A 23,166-nucleotide genomic window follows, 5' to 3' on the forward strand; every position below is an offset into this window, starting at 1 on the left:
CAACCACTATTCTCTGCCTTGCATTTTATTATTTTGTACATCATTTTTAATAGGATCAGAGCATGTAACATGTAGTTTGAATGTCTAGGCTTCTGTAAACTGCTTATTTAAATATATTGGAGTTGGGAAAAGACCACTAAGTTGGTCAGAACACTTGATTATTAAGTTGTTATCTTTGGGAAAAGTTCTTGAGGATGGTTGATGTTGTTTTTAGGGCTATTTATTCCTAGTAGTAGTGATATTGCAAGAAGCAGACCTAAAATCTCAGTTCTGCAAATCTAAAAGTATTTAGCTAACATACAGTGATGTAGAATTGGGGACCTATGTATCAATTATTGACTTTTAAGGGTTTAAAGCAATGGGATATCCATACTTGGTACATCTTCCCTTTGTGTTTAGGTACTTCTGCATCCAGCTGGTATGATGGATTTTGTTTTAAGTATGAGGGATACTGTGCATTACCTTTCTTTATGTGAAAAATAATTGGGCAGAAATCCTTAGGATTCAGTCCAGGGAATAAGCACCATTGAACCCAGTGACATTTTTTTCTGAGTAGACCTGTATGGGATTGCACTGTAAAATTCTAGCTCCAGCTATTGAACTTTTTAATAATATTCCCTACAATTGTGTTATATTACAGAGGAGACCACATAGGTACTTCAGGAAGGGGGGGAATGAAATGGAATTGCCTTCCTCCCCACAAAAAAGTGTACTGTATATCCCTCTGTCCGCAATAGCAAAAGTTTCCATTTAAAATATCAATTTTCAGTGCTGTATTCCTAAAGTACGATTGACAATCAAGAACTCTCCTTGCAGATTCTTAGCTTGTTAGGTGTAATTACACACACATAAGTCACCCAACAGCCAGGACCCTCCCATTTATCACATGCTTGTGTGTTCAGATGTGTGTTTGCATACATACATAAGGAGGAAAGCCAGAGTCTGAGGATGTATTTGGTGGTGTTACTGCAGATGATGTTGGTGTGCTGACTAATCTATACCTGCTGGGACATGTTCATGAAATTATTTTTGCAAGTGGCTTCAAAGCAGATGCCCTATATTACTTGGGTGTAGCCCATCATTTGATTCTGTGGTTGTATTTTTCCCTTCTGTTTTCCAGAATAATATAAACAAAAGAACTAGTCAAGCAATGAGATGTATATGTGCTTTATTTGAAACTAGAGTAAGTTTCATGTACAAAGTGAGTAAAATACAAACATACTTAGTTACATCAATTGCTGATGGATTGTGCATTGGATTTCCCCTTGCATAATTGGACTTCAGTTCCATCTCCCTCCCCACCCCACCAAGTTGCTTCCTGCATGTCCCCCATATCTGCTCTCACCAACACCCCTGCCCTATCTTCTTGCATGTATTTCCCTGTATGCTTGGCCCCCGATCCTCCCTACATGGCATGAGTAATGCCTGCAGGGGTCTTTTACTCATGTTCACTTTAATGGATGCAGAACCCTCTGTGTTATCAGAGGCCCTGATAAAGGAGGGTCCCCAAACACAGAGAGGAAAACTCTCCTTTCTGTTTATGAACCTTCTGTAGAACCTTCTAGGCTACTTACATGGGTAGTGGCTTTGGAAGAACAGACGTTTTAACAAAAGGGAATGTGTGCATAAGGGCCAAGCAGGTCAGGAAACAGCTGGTTCAGTGCTAATGATGGAATCTGTTAGTATCAGTGGAATACTTGCATGAAAAATAGCTGTGGCTTAACATTTTGTGGGAAATACAGTTAATGGCTTTCCTCATAATCTTTTCTAGATGCATAGTGTTTAATTCACTAGCACAAGACACGGGCCTGTAGTGTTTAGGGTTGCCACTTGACATTGTCAACCCCTCTGCAGGTTTTCTGCTCCATGTCTTGTTTCTCTTCTTCTTGCACTATTTCTGTTGTGGGTGTCCTAGGGTGTTGTTTATTTTTGTATTCAATTTATAGCAGTCCTTATTAATTTATATTGCTTTCTACAATATTTTGGCTTCATTTTTTTCTGGTAACACACAAGTGTATCTTTCCATTCTTGACATCACTGCCTTTTGCTAATATACTTGCTTGCCTTGTGGTTGTGTTCTCATGGATGTCTTTTTAAAAATGAAATTTATACAAAACTGAAATTTCTTATGACATCATAGTTCCACTTCTGTCCCTTTTAACCTTTTATTTTTGTGGGGGAGTTGTGTAAAGAAATCCCCATTTGTTTGGAAGTTTAATTCTGATGTTTCTTTTCATCCTTTTCTTTTCCTTTTCCTTTTCACTTCTCACTCTTGCATATCTTTGAGCTTTGGGGGTATCAGTTGAAAATAAAAGACAGACTGGTTGATTATCACCCACTGTCTACACTTCATTATTGCAGTGCCCTTTTATATAGGCTTATCATTTCTTATCTTCAGCTGCTTTCCTTTCTTAAATTTTGCTGCTCACATTGGTTTTTATTAGGTCTAATTTTTATCCAGGTATCTCTTCTTTTTTCCTGAATTGGGCTTAGTTTCCATGTAGACATCAATTTTGCTAGCTTATTTATCTTTATTATAATCATTCTTATTTATCTGGTCACTTTATATTCCCTGTCTCTTTTTGCCTTATAGTATGCTTTACTTATAGTATGCTTTTTTCCTTGTGGTATTCCTTATCTTTGGAGTGCATCATCTCCTGATACTAGAACATAATCCTCAGTTTTGATTTTCCAGTATGGTTTAAAGGTATGTTTTTGTTTTTAAATATAACTTGTTAGATAAGGTTCTTCCATGTCCCTTTGCCTTTACTATTATTATTACAGTATATGCATTTGATTGTAGGTCAGGGGATGGACCTGTCTCTATTTTCATTTGTTATGCTATTTTGTTTTATTCTGAAAGCATTTAAGAAAGTATTATTCCAGGAAAAGCAAAGGAGCAGAGTCAATAAAGAAGTGGAAACCTTTCATTGCTGATGCAACTTATTGGCAAATTCTGTGACTGTCTTGAAAGCAACTTCTAGTTTGCATTGTAACTTGTGTGTCTCTTGGTGGGCTGTGGAAATTGCCTGGGCTGAGTTCAGGCTTTATTCATAACCAACAAGCCACCTTTGTATTGGCGCCCTCATTCATTGTAGTTTGGCAGTAATTGTGGTCGGTAATATTTTATGGTAGCTTCTAAATCTACTTGCAATTTTATTTGAAAGACCTAGTAATGAGGGTGAATATTGCTGGCACATTTACAGTGCTAAAACTTAATGTTAGAAATTGAATATTATATTATAGTAATGAGCTAGCTCTGAATGCTGCTTTTCAAGCACTTCTGCTTTGCATAGCCTGTGGGCATAATCCTACTGACACCAACTGTCTTGGCACACACTCAGAGATAAAAACAAAAGGCAAATTGTGTTAGCTGTTTTGAGGAGGGGATAGTTGACAAAACAAGGCCTAACATTCAGTTGACTTATTTATTATACAACTAAAACTCTGCTTGTTTCTCATTTCCACCTCAATCATTCATGACAAATATACCTTACCCCAACTTTTTGCATAGTAGAAAAATCAGATTCCCCTGTTGGGGGCTTGCAGTTGCAACAAACATTAATGGGTATCAGATTTGTTGTTTTGCATCTTTTGCATTGTTCTTTGCTCCTTGTTGCTGCTGAGCTGCTGCCAGAGTTCAGAAGCTGATTAAGAATATTGGGGAGGATAGAACAGTATCACAGTAGCATTGACAGTAATCTCATTGCAATGTTGTGTGTGTGTTTCTTTGAAGTGGCTTGAAAATGAAGTATGCAGAAGTAAGTGTCCACCAGCTTCAGGACCCCCCCCCCCCACTGTAGTTGACTCTGATGCTTGCCAGGCTGCTAGCAAATGGAGAAGAAAGAAAGTGTATCTGAACAGGGGTGCTCTTAGTTCTACCGTATTTGTGGCAATCCATTGCCTACCTTTTAACTGCTACTGATAGGGAAAGCAATCTTGTTCACTTGCACTGAGGAGACAATAGTAAAAATTTCATAGATATGTGGAAGTGTTCATGTGTAAATTGTTTTCTTTAATTGCTCAATCCAGGCTTGTATTTTCTTTAAGGGCAATGAACACTAGTAGACCTGCCATTCTTATAAGCAGCCCTACAGTGATAAGCCAGTGTGCCCAAAGAGAAATGGAAGAAAACACAACATGGTAAGGCAACCTTTTTTCTTGGATTGTTGCATTTCTCATGAGAGAAAGAATATACATGAGGCAAACAGATACCTGTACAGTACTGTAGTTTTGAAGTAAGGAGGACAAAGGAAGAACATGATATGCAGCCTTCATTTTGAATAGAAAGAATACAATGTTTACATTTGTGTCTTCAGTTTAGTAACCCTAGGCTAGTTTCTACAAAGAATAACATAAGAGGGTCTTGTAGGGGTACAATGGATTCAGGCCATTTCAGATGTGCTGATGATGTGTTTGTACGTCACATTTCAGATATGCAATGGGAGGGGGTTCCCACCCTGCATATAGGAAACTACTATAGCAGGGACTGGACTGGGATAGAAGTCCCCACCCCCCTTGCTAGTTTACTGTTAGCATAATATAAGCCTGGTGCATGCAATCACTTATTCCTCTTTGAGCTGTATTCCAAGTGGACTTTTGTCTGTGTAGTAACTTTATACAAGGCCAGTCACTCCCTGAAGTGAGCCTTCTGAGCATGTTATACAGGCATTCTACTCATTCGTGACTGTGTAGGGAAATAAATAGATAGATAGATAGATAGATAGATAGATAGATAGATAGATAGATAGAATCATACCAGGAAATGGTGGGGGAGAGCTGGATACTCCTCATGGCTTGTGGGGACACCCTCCCCAGAGCCCGAAGAGGATGTCAGTGAGGGCAGAGGAAGTCCCAAAGAGATTAGGGCTTTGTTTAGGCTGCGCAGCCTCCCTGCCTAACACCTGGTGCACAGGGTAGCACAGCAGCAGCAGCCTCTTTCCTGCATATCCTCAAGCCTCCAGCTGGTCCCGGAGTTTCAACTCTCAATATTTTGATTTGGATTAGAGATAGGGAGGGGAAAATAGGTATTTAGAGGCTTTTTGGTGGGTGTCTCCTGCTTTACATGATTTCACTTACCGTATGTGTGTGAGGGCCTGGCACGTAACCCTCGCATAAGTGGGGGGATCCCAATCTCAGTGGAGCATAGAACACATGTAGAGCCCCTCTTCAGTATTGGTAAATAAGTGTTCTTGGACAAACCTCAGAAGTCTGTACAAATTGGAATGACTTGAGTGATATTCAAGCTTTCAGTGACTGCTAGGTATGTTATTCATGTCATCACTGATTTTCTGTTTATCATGTATTAGAGCAAGGTAGGATTAGGAGTTTTAACAAGCAAGGGTCAAATCGTTATAGGGCAGAAGGGTGACTAAAGCTGTACCTTTTTAATTCCCCTCTCCCTCATTTGAAGCAGTGCTAGGCAGGGTAATTATCTACTGTATTTGCCCACTGCTACTTTTCAGGAAAACTGGGACCCTTCATTCTGTTACTTTTTATGTTTTGAGAGCACATTGTGGACCTAGAATCTGGAAGGAGGGAGATTAAATTCTTACCTTCTGTATGTAATAGCTGATTACAGAACTGGTTTAGAGACGAAAAGCTATTTTTAATGTAAAAAACCACCCATTGGCCTTGAATTTGTATCATTTCTTACTGTATTAGCCCACATTTTCTAGTGAGCAAAGACAGAATTCCAGTCTGTTTAGTTTTTGTCCCATTTACAAGATGATAGTATTCCAAGTGGAACTGGCTCTGTTTACATGTGCAAGACAGACTGGAGTCATGAACCAGGAGTTTTCTTTGATATTTGTGGAGATGGATCTAAAAGAGAAACTACGCCATAGTTTTCTCCACTATGCATTATCCAGTACACTTCTAAGATCCATTTCTCAAACACATTAAATGAACACATAACAAGTAATTTTTTGTTCTTTTTAAAAAGTATTTTAAGCAGTTTTTATGGCTTGTTTGTAAATTATGTTGAGAGGTACAGTATGTAAGAGTTGATTTATAAATTAATAAATAACCACAAGTAGAAGTTAAAAAATACAGGTCTCAGTACAGATCTTTGGGGACCCCCACTTAGATTTCTCCTACCAGCATGAACAATGGTCAGTGAAGATGGGAGTTGCAGTCCAGCAATCACTGGAGGACTACAGACATTTAAACTCCTGTTTAACACTTTCATGCTCAAATCAACTTAAGGTTTGTTCGGATGGCCACCAAAACATTAATGGCAGGATTTTTCTTTCTCTGCCACTATCATATTGTCAAGTGATACTGTGTTGTGCTGATTGATTTCATATTTAACTCTCCTCAATTGATGTTGATTTGTGTGTGTGATTTCTGAAGCTTATAATGAAGAAATAATGAGAGAGTATTCTTTTCATGCCTTATGGATGTTACATTAAGTACTGTATAGCAAAGCAGTAATGTTCACCAAATTTAAAATCTTCTGTTCTGGAACACTGTGGAATTTCACATTTAATACCTTGCTGTACATGTTGTGTCCCTAACAACAGTAGATTTAAGTTCTTATAATAGAAACAATTGCATGGGATTCTAAAGTTCTTGGAAGCTGTTGTTGCAAGAAAATGGGCAAAGAGCCTGTTAAGTTGAGGATTCACTTGGAGAACATGAGTCACATAGCGTAACAGTTCTGGTACTGCACGCCCAGAAATGACTGCAAAACATTGTTTTTTAATGGTTAACATGATGGCAGTCCAGAAGGTGATCTCAGTCTCTCATATATGCTCTCAGAAAAATAGGCCTTATGACAAAAGGAAAAGAGGTTCCAGAAGCAAATAAAAATTCACATGAACCTCAGGCTTAAGTGGAAAAATACTCAGAACAGACTTAACACGATAAAAACATCATGGGGATAAAGATTCACAGAAAGCAGTTTATTTGACATTAGCTCATTACCTCTGATGTTTGATGCAGTTACCACGATCCAGGTGCATGGAAATAAGTTGTAGTTTTTGATTAATCCCTTGCAGAACTAGCATTTAAAGAATAATTTACAGGACATTTTGAGCAGCCCAAAGGGACTGCTTGGTCTACTGCACATTTTTGCCTCAAAAATGCTTTTGTGCATCAGAACCATAGGAGCTAACTCCTAGGGGCTGTGGGGGTTTCAGTCCACACAATAATATATTTGAGGGGGCTGCCTCCCAAAGTTGATGGGCATTCCCATTCAAATGCTGTGTGTGCCCTTGTCATGTGATCAGGTATGCAGGGCGGGGCTTACCTGGGCCCCACAATATTTTATTCAAGTTAACACCCCTGATCAGAACATAAGTGTATCTAAAACAGCATGTGCATTCTACAGTGGTTGGCCAGTTGACTATGGGAAGCCCACATATGTGGTGTGAAGGCAACATCCCTTTCCTTTTGCTTCTTAGCAGTGGCTATTCAGTGACTTCTGAACATGGAGGGTACTTGTTAGGGCCAGGTTACCTAAAATATCATCTTGAGACCTTGAGATCTTGGGCTGGCAGAACAGTATGCTAAATGCAACCACTCCATAGATTCATATGATGCTGGCAATATTATTTTTATTATTTCCCACAATGTAGTATTTGCACTGTGCATTACAGAATGGGAAACAGTACTGTATAGTATAAAGCCATATCCTTGTATGGGGAAGCTGCTTAACATGTACTTTATGTTCCCTAATTTGAGCAAAGTGCTGCACACAGTATATAAGTTTACATGTGTTTGACACTTCAAAAGATCAGTTCCAAAGTTAATAGCTTCACTGCGGTGAAACCGTGATTGAGAATTCAGTTTGCTTTCTGTTCTGGCTCTCTCTACTTCCTCTTTTTGTTGTGGCACAGTTTTTAGCTATGTGGATTTTAAAGTATTGCACAAAAACTCTGAAACCAAGTAAGGGAGTTGCCATTTCCATCAGGAATTGCCAAAAATTTGCAGAAGTACAAGAGAAACAATATTCCACAGAACAACTTTTGGGAAATTCTTGGCAGAAGTAATAGTATAGCCATTACATTTAAAAAAATGTCTGGTGCAGCTTAACTCATTCTTTTCTACTTTGCCTCCCCTTGTTGGATTGTTTATCAAATAATTTCTCAGCTGACTCTGCCTAGGAGGCATCTTGAGATGTGGCCTCAGTCATGTTTCATAAAATAGTAAGGTTGGAACTTAGATCATCCAACCCTCATCTAAGGATAGGACTGCAAAATGAGGATGGGTGATGTTACAGGAGTAGCTAACCTGTGGCCCTCCAGATGTTGTTGGGCTCCAATTCCCATCAGCCCTGGCCAGTCTGGCCACTATTCAGGGATGATGGGAGTTCTAGTCTGGGGCGGGAGGGTCACAGATTGGCCACCCATGATTTAAATATAGGCCAGCTAGCTAACAGCAGGTTGATAGTGGGACAGGGCAGACATGGACACTATGTCAGGTGTAGCAAACCACATGGGCCAGCTTTGACAGGTGAGTGGGACAACCCATCTGTCAACCACACTGCATCATTATGAGATCACATGATTGATAGGTGGGCTGTTCAACCCACCTGTCCCATTCACCCATGGAACCACAGCACAAGGGCTGTTGCCAGCCCTCCCTGTGCTATTCCTTTCTACCTCCAGTATAGCTATGGAGCAGAGCTTCAGACAAGTGTGGATGGAGTGGTTGGTAACAGTTTCCAACTCCTTACTTGTGCTTTCCCTTCTGCCTTTAACATCAAATTGGCCCACGGCCATTAGATAATGACAGTGGTTATTTAAGTATACATCAAGGAATATTTAGAGGTGGTCTTGCAACCAGGTGGTGAAATATAACTTGTATTACATTGACAAAGTGCATTGTTCAATGCATTTGTTTGTATAGTTTTAACAATGAGCTTGACTCTAACATCAAAAAATGTTTTGGGGAAAATGTGGGGAAGCAATGGATGTGACTGACTAAATTGACATTGTCTTGTATGGTTGTAGATATTCAGGTGCAGAGAATAGTAACTAGGATCAAAGTCTTCTCAACCCCCCCCTCAAAAAAAGTATTCTGAGATAGAGAATTAGTCTGGATTGTTCCAAAACACACATATCTGTGGTTTTCTGTTCTGTGAAAAAAGATTGATGCTTTGCGTACTCAGAAATGCTTCATTGGCTAGAAAGAGTGTTTTGCTTCTCAAAAAAAAACTTCCTTGTATGTTGCAGAGATGCTGAATTGTGATCCACATCGAGAGTTTGAGTGGGATCATATATTTAATTTATGTTATGTCTAGAAGATTCATTCAAAAATTGTTTTGAAACACTTTGCAGGATTTTCCTTTCCACCAGAGTTGTGCTTAATATTTATAGACACTAGATTTCATAGAAACACAGAATTGTAGAGTTGAAAAGGACTTTGAGGGGTCATCTAGTCCAACCCCCTGCAGTGCAGGAATCTCAACTAAATCATACATGACAGATAGTCATCCAATCTCTGCTTAAAAAAAATCTCCAAGGAAGGAAAGTCCACCACCTCTTGTCTGTTCCATGGTCGAACAGCTTTTATCATTAAAGTTCTTAGTGATGTTTAGTTGAAATCTATCTTGTAAGTTTAATCAGTTAGTTTGGGTCCTTGCCTCTGGAGCAAAACAAGGTTGTTCCATCCTCCATTTGACAGCCTTTTAGATATTTGAAGATGTCTATCATATTTCCGAAGTCTCCTCTTTACCAGGCTAGACATACCCAATTCCCTCAACCATTCCTCATAAGGCTTGGTTTCCAGACACTTGATCATCTTGGTTGCCCTCTTCTGCACACATTCCAGCTTGTCAATATCCTTCTTAAATTTTGCTCCCCAGAACTGGACACAGGTGTGGTCTGACCAAGGCAGAATAGAGTGGTACTGTTACTTATTTGGACACTGTACTTATGTTGATGTAGCCTAGAATAGCATAAACTTTTTTTGTTGCTGCACCACACTGTTGACTCATGTTAAGCTTGTCATTTACTAAGATCCCTAGATCCTTTTCACATGTACTACTGGCAATCCGGGTGCTCCCCATCTTCTATTTGTGCATCTGGTTCTTCCTAAGTGTAGAACCTTACATTTGTCCCTATTCTAAACAAACAGATTTTTTTGATTAAGCTGTTCTTGCACGGTGTGTTCAGATGTGAAACATTTCTTCAAGGGAGACCATTCTTAACTGATTCCTGTGTAAAGTTCTACATTCTTTAACTATTATTTCTATAATGGGGATTTAACAACACTGAACAGCAGGGGGCAGACTTCACCAAGAATAGCTATTTGTTTTTCTCCTATCATTTCAACAATTGGCATAAAGGTGGATTAATGTTTTGTATGGGCTTTATTTTCATCTTAAATTAAAACTGTATCTCAGAAAACAGCTTCATTGATAAACAGTATATTTGTATATTTGCTTAATTAAACATTTATATGAATTTGTCCAAGATGTTTGCTATTAGTTCACTGGGTGAGCTCCCGTTGCTTGGTCCCTGCTCCTGCCAACCTAGCAGTTCGAACGCACGTCAAAGTGCAAGTAGATAAATAGGTACCACTCTGGCGGGAAGGTAAACAGCGTTTCCGTGCACTGCTCTGGTTCGCCAGAAGCGGCTTAGTCATGCTGGCCACATGACCCGGAAGCTGTACACCGGCTTCCTCAGCCAGTAAAGCGAGATGAGCACCGCAACCCCAGAGTCAGCCACAACTGGACCTAATGGTCAGGGGCCCCTTTACCTTTACCCTATTTTTAAGGTGTATACTTTTATGTATTTATGTGTTAAGGGGCAACTAAGTGATTTTGTATGTATACCCAGAGTTCATGCTTCCTTTGCTTAGTAGTATCTAAGAAGCCTGACTATATTTACCTGTTTTCTAATAAACATTGAAAGATGGCTTCTCAGCTTCAGCAGCATATTTCCTTTATTCTTCCCCTGAATAAATATTTAGGGGAGTCATTTAAACTTTAGCATGGATGTAGTAATTTTTTTGGTGGCTTATGAGTATTAAGTGCTAATTTTCAGATGATGTGATAGTGACAGCAATAGACATTTTATATCAAATAAATGTCCATTTGGGTGGTCTGTTATAGCATTCTGTGAAGTCAAAAGTATGATGATCTTCGTCCAGTGAATAAATATTCAGTTTTTGCTTGACACTGATACTCTGCAGTGAATATTATTCTTGTATCTTGCATCCTGATTCTGAACACATTTACTTGTAAGTGAAACTCTTGGATTCCAATCAAGCTTAACCTTCTGTGTTTAGGATTATAGCTTCAATGCACTATACAGGCATCCTCCACTTACACGCATTGCATTTGCTCGCAACAGTGTTAGTGTGCATTGCCATGAAATAAATATCTAATTTGAACCAGGAAATGGTAGAGAAATGGCACAAAAAGAGTGGTAGAGAGCTGAAGAGTAGGGGGCGGGGCGCCACCCCTCACTCATTCACCCTCCTTGGCTTCCTTCTTCCTGGCCAGCAAAGCCGTTGCATAGGGGGTGGGGGCAGTGCTCCATGCCTCTGCCTGCCTGCTTGCCCTTCGTTCATGTCAGTTTTGTTCCTGGGGCAGGACTTGAGAGTCCCTCTGCCTTCTGATCATCATTACCCTCTTCCTTCCCATCCCGCAATCAGGCAGTAATATTATTGGGGTGGGGGTGGGGGAGAAACTAAGTAAAATTAAGTTGTATCCAGCAACTTCCTTTTTTAAAAAATCTTTTTTATTTGGTTTTACAAATACAGAGTTATAGAAAAGAATCCAAATATATATCCATGTACAGAGATCCCTCCGAATCCATATTATCCATGGTAATTGTTACACTACAAGTGAAATCAAAATCCTGCTAATGTTTCCCATTCTTTTATAAAGTTTTTCAGTCAGTTTTGCCATCTTGGCATAGTCCATCAGCTTGGTTTGCCACTCCTCTCTAGTAGGGACGTTGTCTTCTTTCCAGTTCTGGGCTCAGGTGGGATGAACGGGATCTGCCAAGAAAGAGATGCTTCCCAGTCTCTCTCAACAGCACCCTCCTCCCCACTTTTCACGTATGTGCATGGAGTCCGCAAATGTAATCCCAGTGCAATTGAGCAACGCCTGTATTTCATTTGTTTATCAAAGAGTTATTTTGTTTATGAATGAATGACACTGCACAAAATGCAACTCGACCAGCTCAGGGCTGAGCTGATAGCATAGAATCACACTATGTAAAATGGCAAGTTTTCTTAAAAGATTGGTTGAAGAATTCTGGAAAGTTCACTACATGCATACATTTGCAATAAAACAGAAATTCCTGGGCACTCTGTGTTTCCAAGATAAGCAGAATTAAAACTGATTCATGATATGCATGCTAGTTTGTGTTCCTGTCACTGCTAGTTATTGATAATAGTACAGTGCTAGGATTCCCGTTATAGCAAACTCTACAGAGTGAACTGTGTAAATTATGCTGGATTCTGTTCCTCCCCTCATCATCCACTGTCAAATTCATATTCTTTGTTTACTTTCCTTCTACTGCATGACTCAGATTTTAACAACCAAGCGCAAGTGAAAACATTGTTCTTTCATGTTCACGTTCTGGATTACATTTTTGAGAGAAGGCGAACTTGCTTTAATGTCTGCAAAACAAATTGTCCTCTAAACTGAATGTTTGTTTTCAAAAGCACGATCCTTTTTCCATTTTAAGATGGAAGAAAGCAAGTTATTAAAAAACAAAAATAAAGATCTCTGATCTCCTGCTTGCTCCTGACTCTGTATATTTTAAAGAGAATACTACATGGCTAGCTGTTCAGTGTTAGGAAGGGTGAGCAAACCAAAATGGGGATGTATTTAAATGTATAGCTAAAAACGGGACAAGTCACAGGAAAAACATAGTATGTTGTGTGTGTGTGTGTGTTTGCATGTGCACGTGCATGATGGGGATAGTGAAAACATGGATGAAAAATACAAAATAAACCACCATGTAATTTCAAACATGCTCTGGCATAAATAGCAGTAAATGGTTACGTCTGATGTACCGTAAATAGTTTCCACATGTTACAAGGAATTATCTAATGTTGGGTTTTGCAGACTTGTGAGCTACTGCTACACTGTAGAAATACAAGTAAGCCATTATGCTTTAATCGGTTTTGGAGTGATTGTATCAACTCTGTGTTTTAGTCTGAACACTTTTCATTCTAGGAAAACTAGAACACTAGACATTTTTCTTTGCTCTAAAGCAACTGTGGGGGTGGTAAATTGGTTTGAGGCTACACTGCTGAGTGGAGGTTGACTTCATCTGCTGCACCTCAGCAGCTTTTGGCTGTGGTGAGAAGGGTGTGTGTGTGATATATATATAGATAGGTAGATTGGTAGATAGATAGCTATTGATATACCGTAGTTGTAGATATATAGATACATATTCCATTAGTGCAGAGGGAAGGCTTTCCTGCACCCCAGCACTGTGACCCCAGTCCAGTTTGGGCCTGTCTGTAACTGCTTTTGTGCTCAGAAAGAAGTCATCCAGATCCCCCATGTCACATTTTGTTTGGTTGTCATTGAGGAAGTATGTACGCATTACTGTTTACTTCAGCTCCACTTGCGCTCCCACCATGGGTGTTTGACGATAATCACAATCCATACTTATCCTGTAGCTTCTTGAGAAAGACGCCTCAAATCAGCTGCCATCCGATTGGAAAATTCAAGTCGTGGTTAAGCTGAGGTATGTAAAGTTGAGATAGCCATTGCACATGCACATGTGACATCTTCCTTGAGCAGGAGTAGTGCAGCGTTTGCAGGTGCAGGGAAACCCATCAGGTGAAGATACCCCCATCCTATGTCTAGTGTGTATGAGAAGTACAAATGTGACTTGAAACACCCTGCTGCATTTCAAACCGCTGATGTGTACATACTCTAAATATGATTATCTGGGCTGTATCATTTTACAGAGCTGGTGTGGAGTTTGTGGGACTGAATGCTCCTCCTGACAAAACAATTAAAATAAAATAAAAATCCCTCTGTATAGAAAACTACCATACCTGGGAGAAAGGGCTTAATAGAGCTGTCTTTCCGACTTGCTAGTTTTTTTAATGTGGTTTGTTTTTATTTTTTCTTTGTTTGCATGGAGGAGCATTAATAAATATCCTTCCGCCCCTGCCCCCCATCAAGTACACTCTAGAGCAGGGGTGGGGAACCTGTGGGCCTCCAGATGTTGCTGAACTACATCTCCCATCATTCTTGACTATTGACTATAGGGTATGAAAATAACATGTTTCAGAAAATAACAATTATATTTTTAAAATCATGCAGTGTAGAGTTCGATGAGGCTTGTGTGTGTTCTTCTCTTAGCTGACATTCTGAATGAAGAAGCTTCCCAGGGAATTTCATCAGGTATTACTCGGGTGTATTCAGTAGCTTTCTCTGTAGAAATTGCCATGACAACACTGATGCAAGAAATATTCCTACAGGAACCCAACTGTGACAACCAATAGCTTGAAAACATTTTCGTTTTGTTAGATCTTTCATTAGGTTAATAAAATGACCCTGCAGAGATAATGCAGCAAGTATTCAAAGTGCCTGTTTTACCAGGAAATGAAAATTAAATGCATATGCAGAATATTTTGCCAGAAAGCTCTTGAGTGAAATCTAAGCCTAAACATTAGTTTTTAAATCCAGTATTAAGAAAAGAATACAAAGCAAAAATACCAGGCTCTAGGTAAGCCGTACTGCCAAAGTATCTGAAATGGTTGGGCTATTTGGATTAACTCTGTGATAGTAAAAATTAGAGCTATTTCCCCTGCTTAGCACTGGCATGAAGGTGAAAGGCAGTACAGGTGGCCCTCATCATGCAGGATAGGCACCACACAGTTGGAGTTTAAAGTGGGCTCAGCTAAGAGGTCCATTTTTGGTAATTGTTGAATGATCGGATTGGAAAAATGAGTGGAGAAATGAACTAGTTGTTTCTTCTTGTTCAGCACAGGTCTCAGAACGTCAGAGTGAATGCAGACTGATTCTACCCATCCCTTTTGCCTGCTGTTGTTTTTTTGCCTGCTGATATCGAAACTGATTTCAAAAGCTGATATCAAAACTTTCACAGGTGTTGTCTGTCCTGACTAGAATTTAATGTCCCCAAACTTCTTGGACAAAGATTCCCAAAGTGAGGTGGACAGCTCCTAGTACCAATAAATTAATGCTTTGGCAAACTTCCCAGCTGGTACAAGACTGAGCCCTGAATCATTGTCAGTTTCAGAAGGAGGCTGAGTTTAAGTCAGAGGGGAGATTCATTCCTGGTATTGGTGGTTAACCTTGGTAAAACAGAGCTACCTTTTATGGATTGAATAATCAGAATATGAGTGTATGCTTTTGAAGGATGATCAAGGTCAGGAAGTCCCTGGGCCTGACAGCAGCATAGCTAGCTGCTCGGGTGTCTGGGGTTGTGCAAATGCCCTGCACTCAGGGGTGGGGCAAGCCAGGGCAGAGCACGTTGCATGGAACCTCCATGGAGTGCGCAAGCCCCACGTTGCCGTTTTGGGCAGCGCGGAGCCTGCAGATGCCTGAGCCACCGTGTCACTCCCCAGGAGAGACGTGAGGCTTAGGCGCGCTGCACTCAGTGATGACACCCGGGGCAGCCCACACCCACCACAGCCCCCTTCCTACGCCACCAGGGCCTGATTGCCTGCCAGATGGATTTGATCTTCTCAGTATACCATTGGCTACTGTGTTTATCTTTTGTGTGTGTGTGTGTGTGTGTGCGCGCGCGCGCACTACTAATGACTATGAGTCACTTCAAATCCAGGGTGACTCAAGAACAAAGAGTGTACTGATTATGGTTTCCATGCCCTGGGTACCTGTGTACCCATCCACTGATTAAAATAATTCAGTTGGACTTTATTCGCCCCCCCTCCAAAATCTCAATATCATGTTTTTTGTTTCAAAACTAAATCAAATCCACATAATTCTATGAAATTGACATTCTTGGAAATATGATTGTTCTATCTCTCTTGAATGGAAGCACTTAAATTGCTTTTAGATAGTAGATCTAAATGATGTGTAGTTCTTCCCTCCTCCACATACCCAAATGCAAGGTGTTGCAAACTACAAGATCAGTTTGACTCATAGTCATTTGGAAACTATGAGATGACTCTAGTGTGTTCCTAAACTAGCAAACAAATCGTGCCTTTCGGGATACTCTCACTAGATGAGCACTTGACTATGTTACCAAGTCTGCATGTGCCCATAATTGCACAATATACACTAACATGAGTGCTAGAATTATGGCAATAAATAAACCAGAAGTGTGGTCAAAGTATGTATTTGTTCAGATCCTTTTTTATCTGTTTCCTAAAACAATAAATTTGATTATTTTCTTTACAGAATGTGCCAAATCGAAAGAAAGTTTGACAGGTTGTTCTAGGTCAAGTTTACATTGCAAAAGTGCATGGTCTGCTCTTGGGAGTTGTCTAAGGAAAAAGAGTGCTAGATTCTGGTAATTCTAGAAGTTAATTGGAGTTGTGTCCTCTTGATTCATGCTGATAACAAGAGAATTGGCTGTGGTAGGAAAACAAGCCCCCCAAGTATAAGTGTTTATTTTTCCTCCACATGTAATAGACCACAATAAGCTAATCATTCCCTGCTCCCACCCCCCAGCCCAGTGGGACACAGGTTGATTTCACAGGCTTCAACACTTTGTTAATTAGTAATTGTGGTCTGTGAATGTGGTGTTAAGATTGTTTCCATTTCCTGTGAAGGTGGTTTAGACAATGGAAACACAGTAACAGCAGAAGACAACTATCCTCATGATCTGTGAAGTGGTTTGCTCTGACTGGAACATCAAAGGAAATGTAGTGTGTTAAAACTGGCAAAAATAGAAATCAGAGTAGTAAGTCTGATCTCTAGAAAGATATCTCTGGCTATTTCCATATAGCCTAGAAAACATAGCTTGCATAATTTTTTCAGGCTTAATTAGGTCGTGAAGATAACCTATAAACAATTACATGTCCCACTGCAAGGCTCCAAGCTTTTGACTCAGATGTTTGGAAGAATGCACAGCTCAGTTTCACATGTGCAGGGTCCAGATGGCCAGTTTTCTTTCCATTCTCTCCTCCAAGTACAGTCATACCTTGGAAGTCGAACGGAAATGTTTGGAAACCAAAGTGTGGCTTCTGTTATTGGCTGAAGGAAGCTCCTGCAGCCAATCGGAAGCTGTGGAAGCCCTGTCGGACGTTCGGCTTCCAAAAATAGTTCGGAGCAGTCACTTCTGGGTTTGCAGCATTCAGGAGCCAAAATGTTCGAGAACTAAGCTGTTCAAAAACCAAGGTACGGCTGTATTGAATTTCTTCAAAGTAGAAATTCTTCAACCACTGGTATTCAGAGGTATACAGTGGAGATAGAACATAGCCATCATGGCTAGCAGCCATTGGTAGACTACGCATTCATATTACACAATTTTACCATAATGAAAAGGAAATATCTCAGAAGTACAGTTAGTTATGTAGCAGGAACCCCCCCACCCCAATCATTCTGTTTGTACAAACTTCACACACACTCACACTCACACACTACATACGCCACATTTCTCTTATGAATTCATAGAAAATCAACCATACATCGGATTTGCACTGTTCCATTTTTATTTTAATATCAAAGGAGGGTGGCTTGGTTTCTGGTCAGCCATAATCCCTTCAGCATACCAGCACATCCACAGGAGCCCTGCCCAGTTGCTATGTCAACCCTGATAATCCCAGACAGAAGACAATCAAAAATCACAAAGAACAGTGGATTCACCACAGGCTGAAACAAAGGACAATGATCAGATTTTCCCTCTGGGGGCAGGAAACTGCAAACTCCCCATTGTCACCTGGAAAGTACTCATGGGGAGGGGGAAAGGAGGAACCAGCCAGGTGACAGGACACTCAGGTTACCACCACAACTCCTCCCTCAACCCCTCCTTTCTGTAATGTATGCATGATGTCAACCCCTTCTGTAATGTATGCATGATGTCAACCCCTCCTTTCTGTAATGTATGCATGATGTCAACCCCTTCTGTAATGTATGCATGATGTCAACCCCTCCTTTCTGTAATGTATGCATGATGTTTCTGGGGGTGGGCTTGACCTAGAGGAGGGGAATTTCAAAAGTTTTTATAAGGTCTTGCAGCCCATTGTTCTGGGTCTTTCCTCTCTCTGGCTAGTGAGGGAAACACCCTGTTGCAACAGATCAATAAAGGCCAAGCCTACAGGCTGCTGTTTTGCTCCAAGTTGTCCTGGTTGGTGTCTTTACTTTTTGTCCAAGAGAGCCCTCAGATTTTTCCGTTAACAGTTGGCGACCACGAAGGGACACTTGGTTCTCCTGTAAAGGTGAGAGGGGAGATAGAAGGGATCGGGCGCCACTGGGCAACCTTAGCCCAGGGATCCTTCTTCCTCTCCCTGCCTCCTCTTTGCGGGCGGTAATCAATCGTCACCAAAAGCTCAACCAGGGGAGCAAAGGCGAGGTCAAGCCGGCTAAAAAGAAAAGGATCCTGGGATTTGCGGGGGACATCTTCGAACGTGAGTATGGTTTGAAGTAAATGCATTGGGAGGGGGGTGGAAAAGTAACGACCCCACGACAGCCAGACTTTCCTTCTTTCATTTCTGGCGTAGCCCCTCGGAGTCGGCCGGGTGCGCTCTAACTTTACCCTTTTCTAACCCGATTCTCCCCTTCGGAAAGTGGCCAGGGAGATCGCGGAACTTTACTGTGTGGCGCATACCTCTCGGAGTCGTCTGGGTACGCCAAAACCTTTCTCTTTCTCTCCCCTCAATTTCTTACACGGTGTGTGGCCGGGGAAATTGTGGTACCTTTTGCTGTTTTCCGATGTTCCCCCCCGGGGTCATCCAGGAACATCTTAATCTCTCTATCTCTTTTCTCCCCCGTTTTCCGTCTTGGAATTGAGTCCGGGAAAGCGTGGCTCTTTTACTGTTTCTCTGACATCCCTCTCTCGGAGTCGTCCAGAGGAGTCTCTCAAGTATTCTCTTACTCTCCACCTACCCTAACTATGCAAATGAAGCTGCCCCTCCTGCCTGGCGACCTTTGTTAGGGATGACCTGGGTATGTGAGAACGCAAGGTCGTTTGCTCCCCTTTCAAAACTTTGTTTTCTCGGACCCCCAATCTGGCACTGCACAGCGCAGGCGTCCAGTAGGGAGCCCAAACTTAGTCTCAAAGGCTAGGCAGGAGGCTGTTGTGGAGGGTAGAAGGGGCGGTTCACGAAGTGGGGCCCCACACTAGGATTAGTCTTGAAAACAGTACTGTGGTTTAGGTTTCCGGGCAGCGACCCGTGGTTTAGGTTTCCGGGCAGAGACCCGTGGTTTAGGTTTCCGGGCAGCGACCCGTGGTTTAGGTTTCCGGGCAGCGACCCGTGGTTTAGGTTTCCGGGCAGCGACCCGTGGTTTAGGTTTCCGGGCAGCGACCCATGGTTTAGGTTTCCGTTCAGGCTTGAGGTTTTTAGCAAATAGCTCGTGGTTAAGAAACAAGTAGGGATTGCGCTAAGTCAAGGATATCCCAAATACTGAAAGAATCTTTCTTCTACCCCTTTCTTTCCCATTGCCCCTCCTCCCTTGTGTGTGTGTTTCCACTCTTTCTGTCTTTAGCGTACTTCGTTAACGAAAGAAAAAAAGAAAAAAAAACCCCCAATAATAACATATGAGAGAATGGGAGCTCACTAAACACCCTAGCTGGACTCCTCCTGGCAACAAAGCTTCCATGAAGCCTTTTGCCCCAGAGAGGACTCTAATATGCCCCTCCAGCTTGTCATCTCCAATTAGAGAAAAAAAATAGAAATAAAATAAAGGGGCAAAATGGTCTTTCCAAGTACAAAGTACGAGACCGCTGTAACTTTTAGTGGGTGGCTTAGGCCCACCACCTAGAACCCAGGGCACAGTGTCTACCTCAGGGATCCTTCAACAAAATCAGGGTGTGAACTCTTAGGGAGAGCTGAACACATCAAATTTGTGTTGTTAAACTATAATCTAAAGCTAGAACATGAAACTGTAAACTTAATGGTGCTCAGAGGCAAAAAAAAAAAAATGAATAAGAGATGTATTCAAAGATTTAGAAATATTTCAAGGGTTTGTATTTACATTGGCCTTGGCATCCACAGACTGTTCTTAAATGCACATAGTTTTAAATTGCAAGCTTGCTTCAAAATTTTAAATCTAAGGAAGCCATGTTGCGCCTATCGATCTTAAAACAAAACAAAATGGAGAATGGAGTGTGCAAATGTTTGTTATTTGAGAGAGGCTCTAAAAGAGAGTTTCCCTCCCAAGTGGTGAAATCCTGTATACGTGCTACTTGTGTTCTGAAAGGGGGATTACCCCACCTCTTTCTTCTAGTTTTAAGTGAGGAGGGTGATTTTAAGTCTAATGGTAAATGATGTTTGTTGTAACTTTTGAGTTTGCTCCAGTCTATTTTTGGAAGGAGAAGTTAACCTAATGTTTCTGCTGCAAAAGCCTAGTTGAGCACAACTGCTCTCTCAAGCTAAAATGCAGTGTATGTATTTCATTAAGCGTATGCCTATAAAAGTATGGTGTTCATTCTAAGAAAAAATATTTGAGTCCAGTTTTAACTTTGATTTGGTTGGACAGAAGAGTTATTGTAAGGCTCCTGATATCAGTCTCTATAAGACTTCATGGCCTCTTTTGTTAGAAAATGCCCCCCCCCTTGTTTCACTCTGCCTCTTTCAGTTGTTTTCTCCCTTCTTACTTCTGTGCCAGGTAAATTTACTCCCGAGTAAGCTTCCTTTAAAGGAAACTGCAAAGAGGGGAGGGGGCAACACTTGTGTATTCCCTTTAAAAAAAAAATCAAAAATCAAATCTAGGGCTGCTTTAACTGTGCTTTATAAGAGATCCTCTCCCTATCTTACGAAAACTGTTCACTTCTTCCTTAAATATCATTTCAAACTCACTCAAACTATCTCAAGATCTGCAAAAAGGGTTCTGTGTAAAGTTATGAACTTTTATTTTCCTCTTCCTTAGTACATGATAGGCGCATGGCTTGTGGTCTCTTCCCCAGTTGTGTCTGTGTACATAAGTATGTGTGTCTCTCTCTGGTAATACAAATCTTGCTGCGAAATCTTGCTGTGAACCCTATATTTTGGAGGGTTGGACTAGATGACCCCAGGGTCCCTTTCAACTCTCCCAATTTGTGGCTGTGTGGAAGACCATGTGTCTGCAAGCATTGGAGGGTAATTCTTAAATTCTGGTGTGGTAATGGAGTTGAAATTCAGCCTAGCTTTGCTTTTTAGTTTTAAAAGGTGCGAGATGAAGCCATGATGTTTTGAAGCACAACTGGTAACATCAAGCATTTGGGTGATTACAGTGTTTATCATTTTGTCTACTATTTAAAAATCAGACCTCAAAATCAACTCAATACATAGACGCCTTGACCATCCATCCTGTAAATAAAGGGCAGAAAAATTTGTCTGCACATGGTAAGGCTAAAATGACTAGGAATGTTAAAAAATCCTATGAATTCTAACTCTGGCCATTTTTACTCATAAATAAGAGAGCGGTTGATTGTTCCGCGAATGGCCAGAGGGATATTAGCCCTTTCCTGTACATAAAGGAAGCAGTCTCAGTTTGCTTGGGCTGAAATTGCTAGTTTTGGTGAATACTTAAATTGCTGAGTTCCTCTTTTTCGTTTAAAATCAAACCCTGTTTTCAAAATCTACTCCTTGCCCTTCCCTTCCCTTATTCAAATGGTAATTTAGCCAAAGGATGCAACATTTTCAATAGTATAAAAGGTTTGCTGAGACATGAACTCTGCACATGCACAGAGGCTAGATCAGCTAAAGAAGAGAGAGAGAGGAAGGGGGGAACTGTAAGGGGGGAGAGGAGGTTTCTTCCAAATGTAAAAGAAAACTCGGAACCATTGAGGAACCATTGAGGGAAATCACCCTTAATCTGTCTTTGCTCCAGGGGCTATTTAAGACAAAAGGCTAAAAACAAAAAACAAAACAAACAAAAAAAAAACTAGCCCATCAAAAAGTCAAGAGCTTTCCAGGTTCCAAATCTTAACATGCCAAATTCTTTTCACAGGTAAATATCAAAGCATTCCCCCCCTCAATGGGAATTTTAGGAACAGCATTTCCTGACAGACTTCTCACATGAAATAATTTTCCCTTTTAACAGGATATGTGAACCCCGATAACAAAGTGTTTGTCCCTTTTTCCTCCCACAGCAACTTTCTTTCTGTTCTGTGAAACAAGTCTGAATCCCTGCTACAGTTTGACTTCCATCTCTTTGTGGCTTTGACACTTTTTTTAAAGTTACAAATAATCTGTTTTCATTTATTTAATCTGTCTCTCCATGATGTCTATGAAGTTAATCGAAGCACAACCAAACATTGTTTGTGGAATGGTATTTGTTTACCTTTTTGCCTGAGCATTTCTTATTAATTCTGTCATCTTGGCTAGTGCAAGGTACTTGCACAACTTTAAATTGCCATTCATTTTTTCCTTGGTATTAAGTCATTTTCCAGTATTGTCCTATAGCCGATGTTGTCACTTCAAGAAACACTCTTTTATTTTCATTGTTACTTCAGATTTCTTAAAATTGTGTGTCTTAGCATTTATTTATTTTTCGTTCCTCATAAGTCATTGTGTGTGTTTCATTATTATTTTAACCTTGTATTTTTTACAGTTCTCTTTCTCTCCAAAGTGAAGGAAAGCAAACGAACTTGGCAGATAATAACAGTAGTTATAGGAAAATGTGATAATAATATTGGAATGAATGAAACGCTTAATGTGCTAAGATTTTTTATTATTTGCAGCTTCCCATGAAAACTGGAGGACATCCTTCTTGTCTAACTGTGTTTTTAAGTCGCCCCAAAACCCTGCCCCTTACAGGATATCACTTCTACAGATGTGCAATGATGAAAAGCAGCAACAACCCAACCCCTTCACCATCACAAGACCTGCAACGCCAGAGTTTTCAAAGTGCCCACAGCTATCTCTTTCAAAGGATATAGACTGATGGGGAGTGGGCCTGACAAAGGGGGGTGGAGTTGACTTGCAAGGACATCTTTTCACTTGAACCTCAAGCCTCTGTGCTCCAGGATTCAAAAGATACATGCGTAAAAGATCACAATTGTGTCAAGATATGCAACTGATATTTAATTAGTTTGTTTTGTATTAAGCGTTATTATGTAGGAATGTTGAAATGTGTCTGACAGTGTGTTATTTCCACAAGGGGGG

General features: G+C 40.7%; 1 protein-coding gene and 1 long non-coding RNA gene across 6 annotated transcripts in view; both read left to right on the top strand.

The window, feature by feature from the left end:
• The window catches only part of ARHGEF3 (Rho guanine nucleotide exchange factor 3), a 128,690-nt gene that overhangs the window by 6,135 nt on the left and 99,389 nt on the right, over nucleotides 1-23,166 (top strand). The window contains exon 2 of one of the 5 annotated variants that reach the window (XM_081184191.1): nucleotides 4,051-4,143. The exons of 1 other annotated variant lie outside the window; for it this stretch is intronic. In XM_081184191.1, the coding sequence (XP_081040317.1) occupies nucleotides 4,051-4,143 (93 nt within the window). Of the gene's footprint in view, nucleotides 1-4,050; nucleotides 4,144-8,604; nucleotides 8,655-16,765; nucleotides 16,783-23,166 lie in introns of those variants that run through there. 3 more of the 5 variants (XM_081184196.1, XM_081184193.1, XM_081184194.1) reach the window with 3 other exon arrangements.
• LOC308581770 lies at nucleotides 13,286-16,371 on the top strand. Its single transcript, XR_014005273.1, has 3 exons — nucleotides 13,286-13,664; nucleotides 14,291-14,332; nucleotides 16,316-16,371. It is a non-coding gene; the product is annotated as an uncharacterized lncRNA (long non-coding RNA).

The sequence above is a fragment of the Podarcis bocagei genome (genome assembly GCF_964188305.1).
Source record: "Podarcis bocagei genome assembly, chromosome: 2".
Lineage (NCBI taxonomy): Eukaryota > Metazoa > Chordata > Lepidosauria > Squamata > Lacertidae > Podarcis > Podarcis bocagei.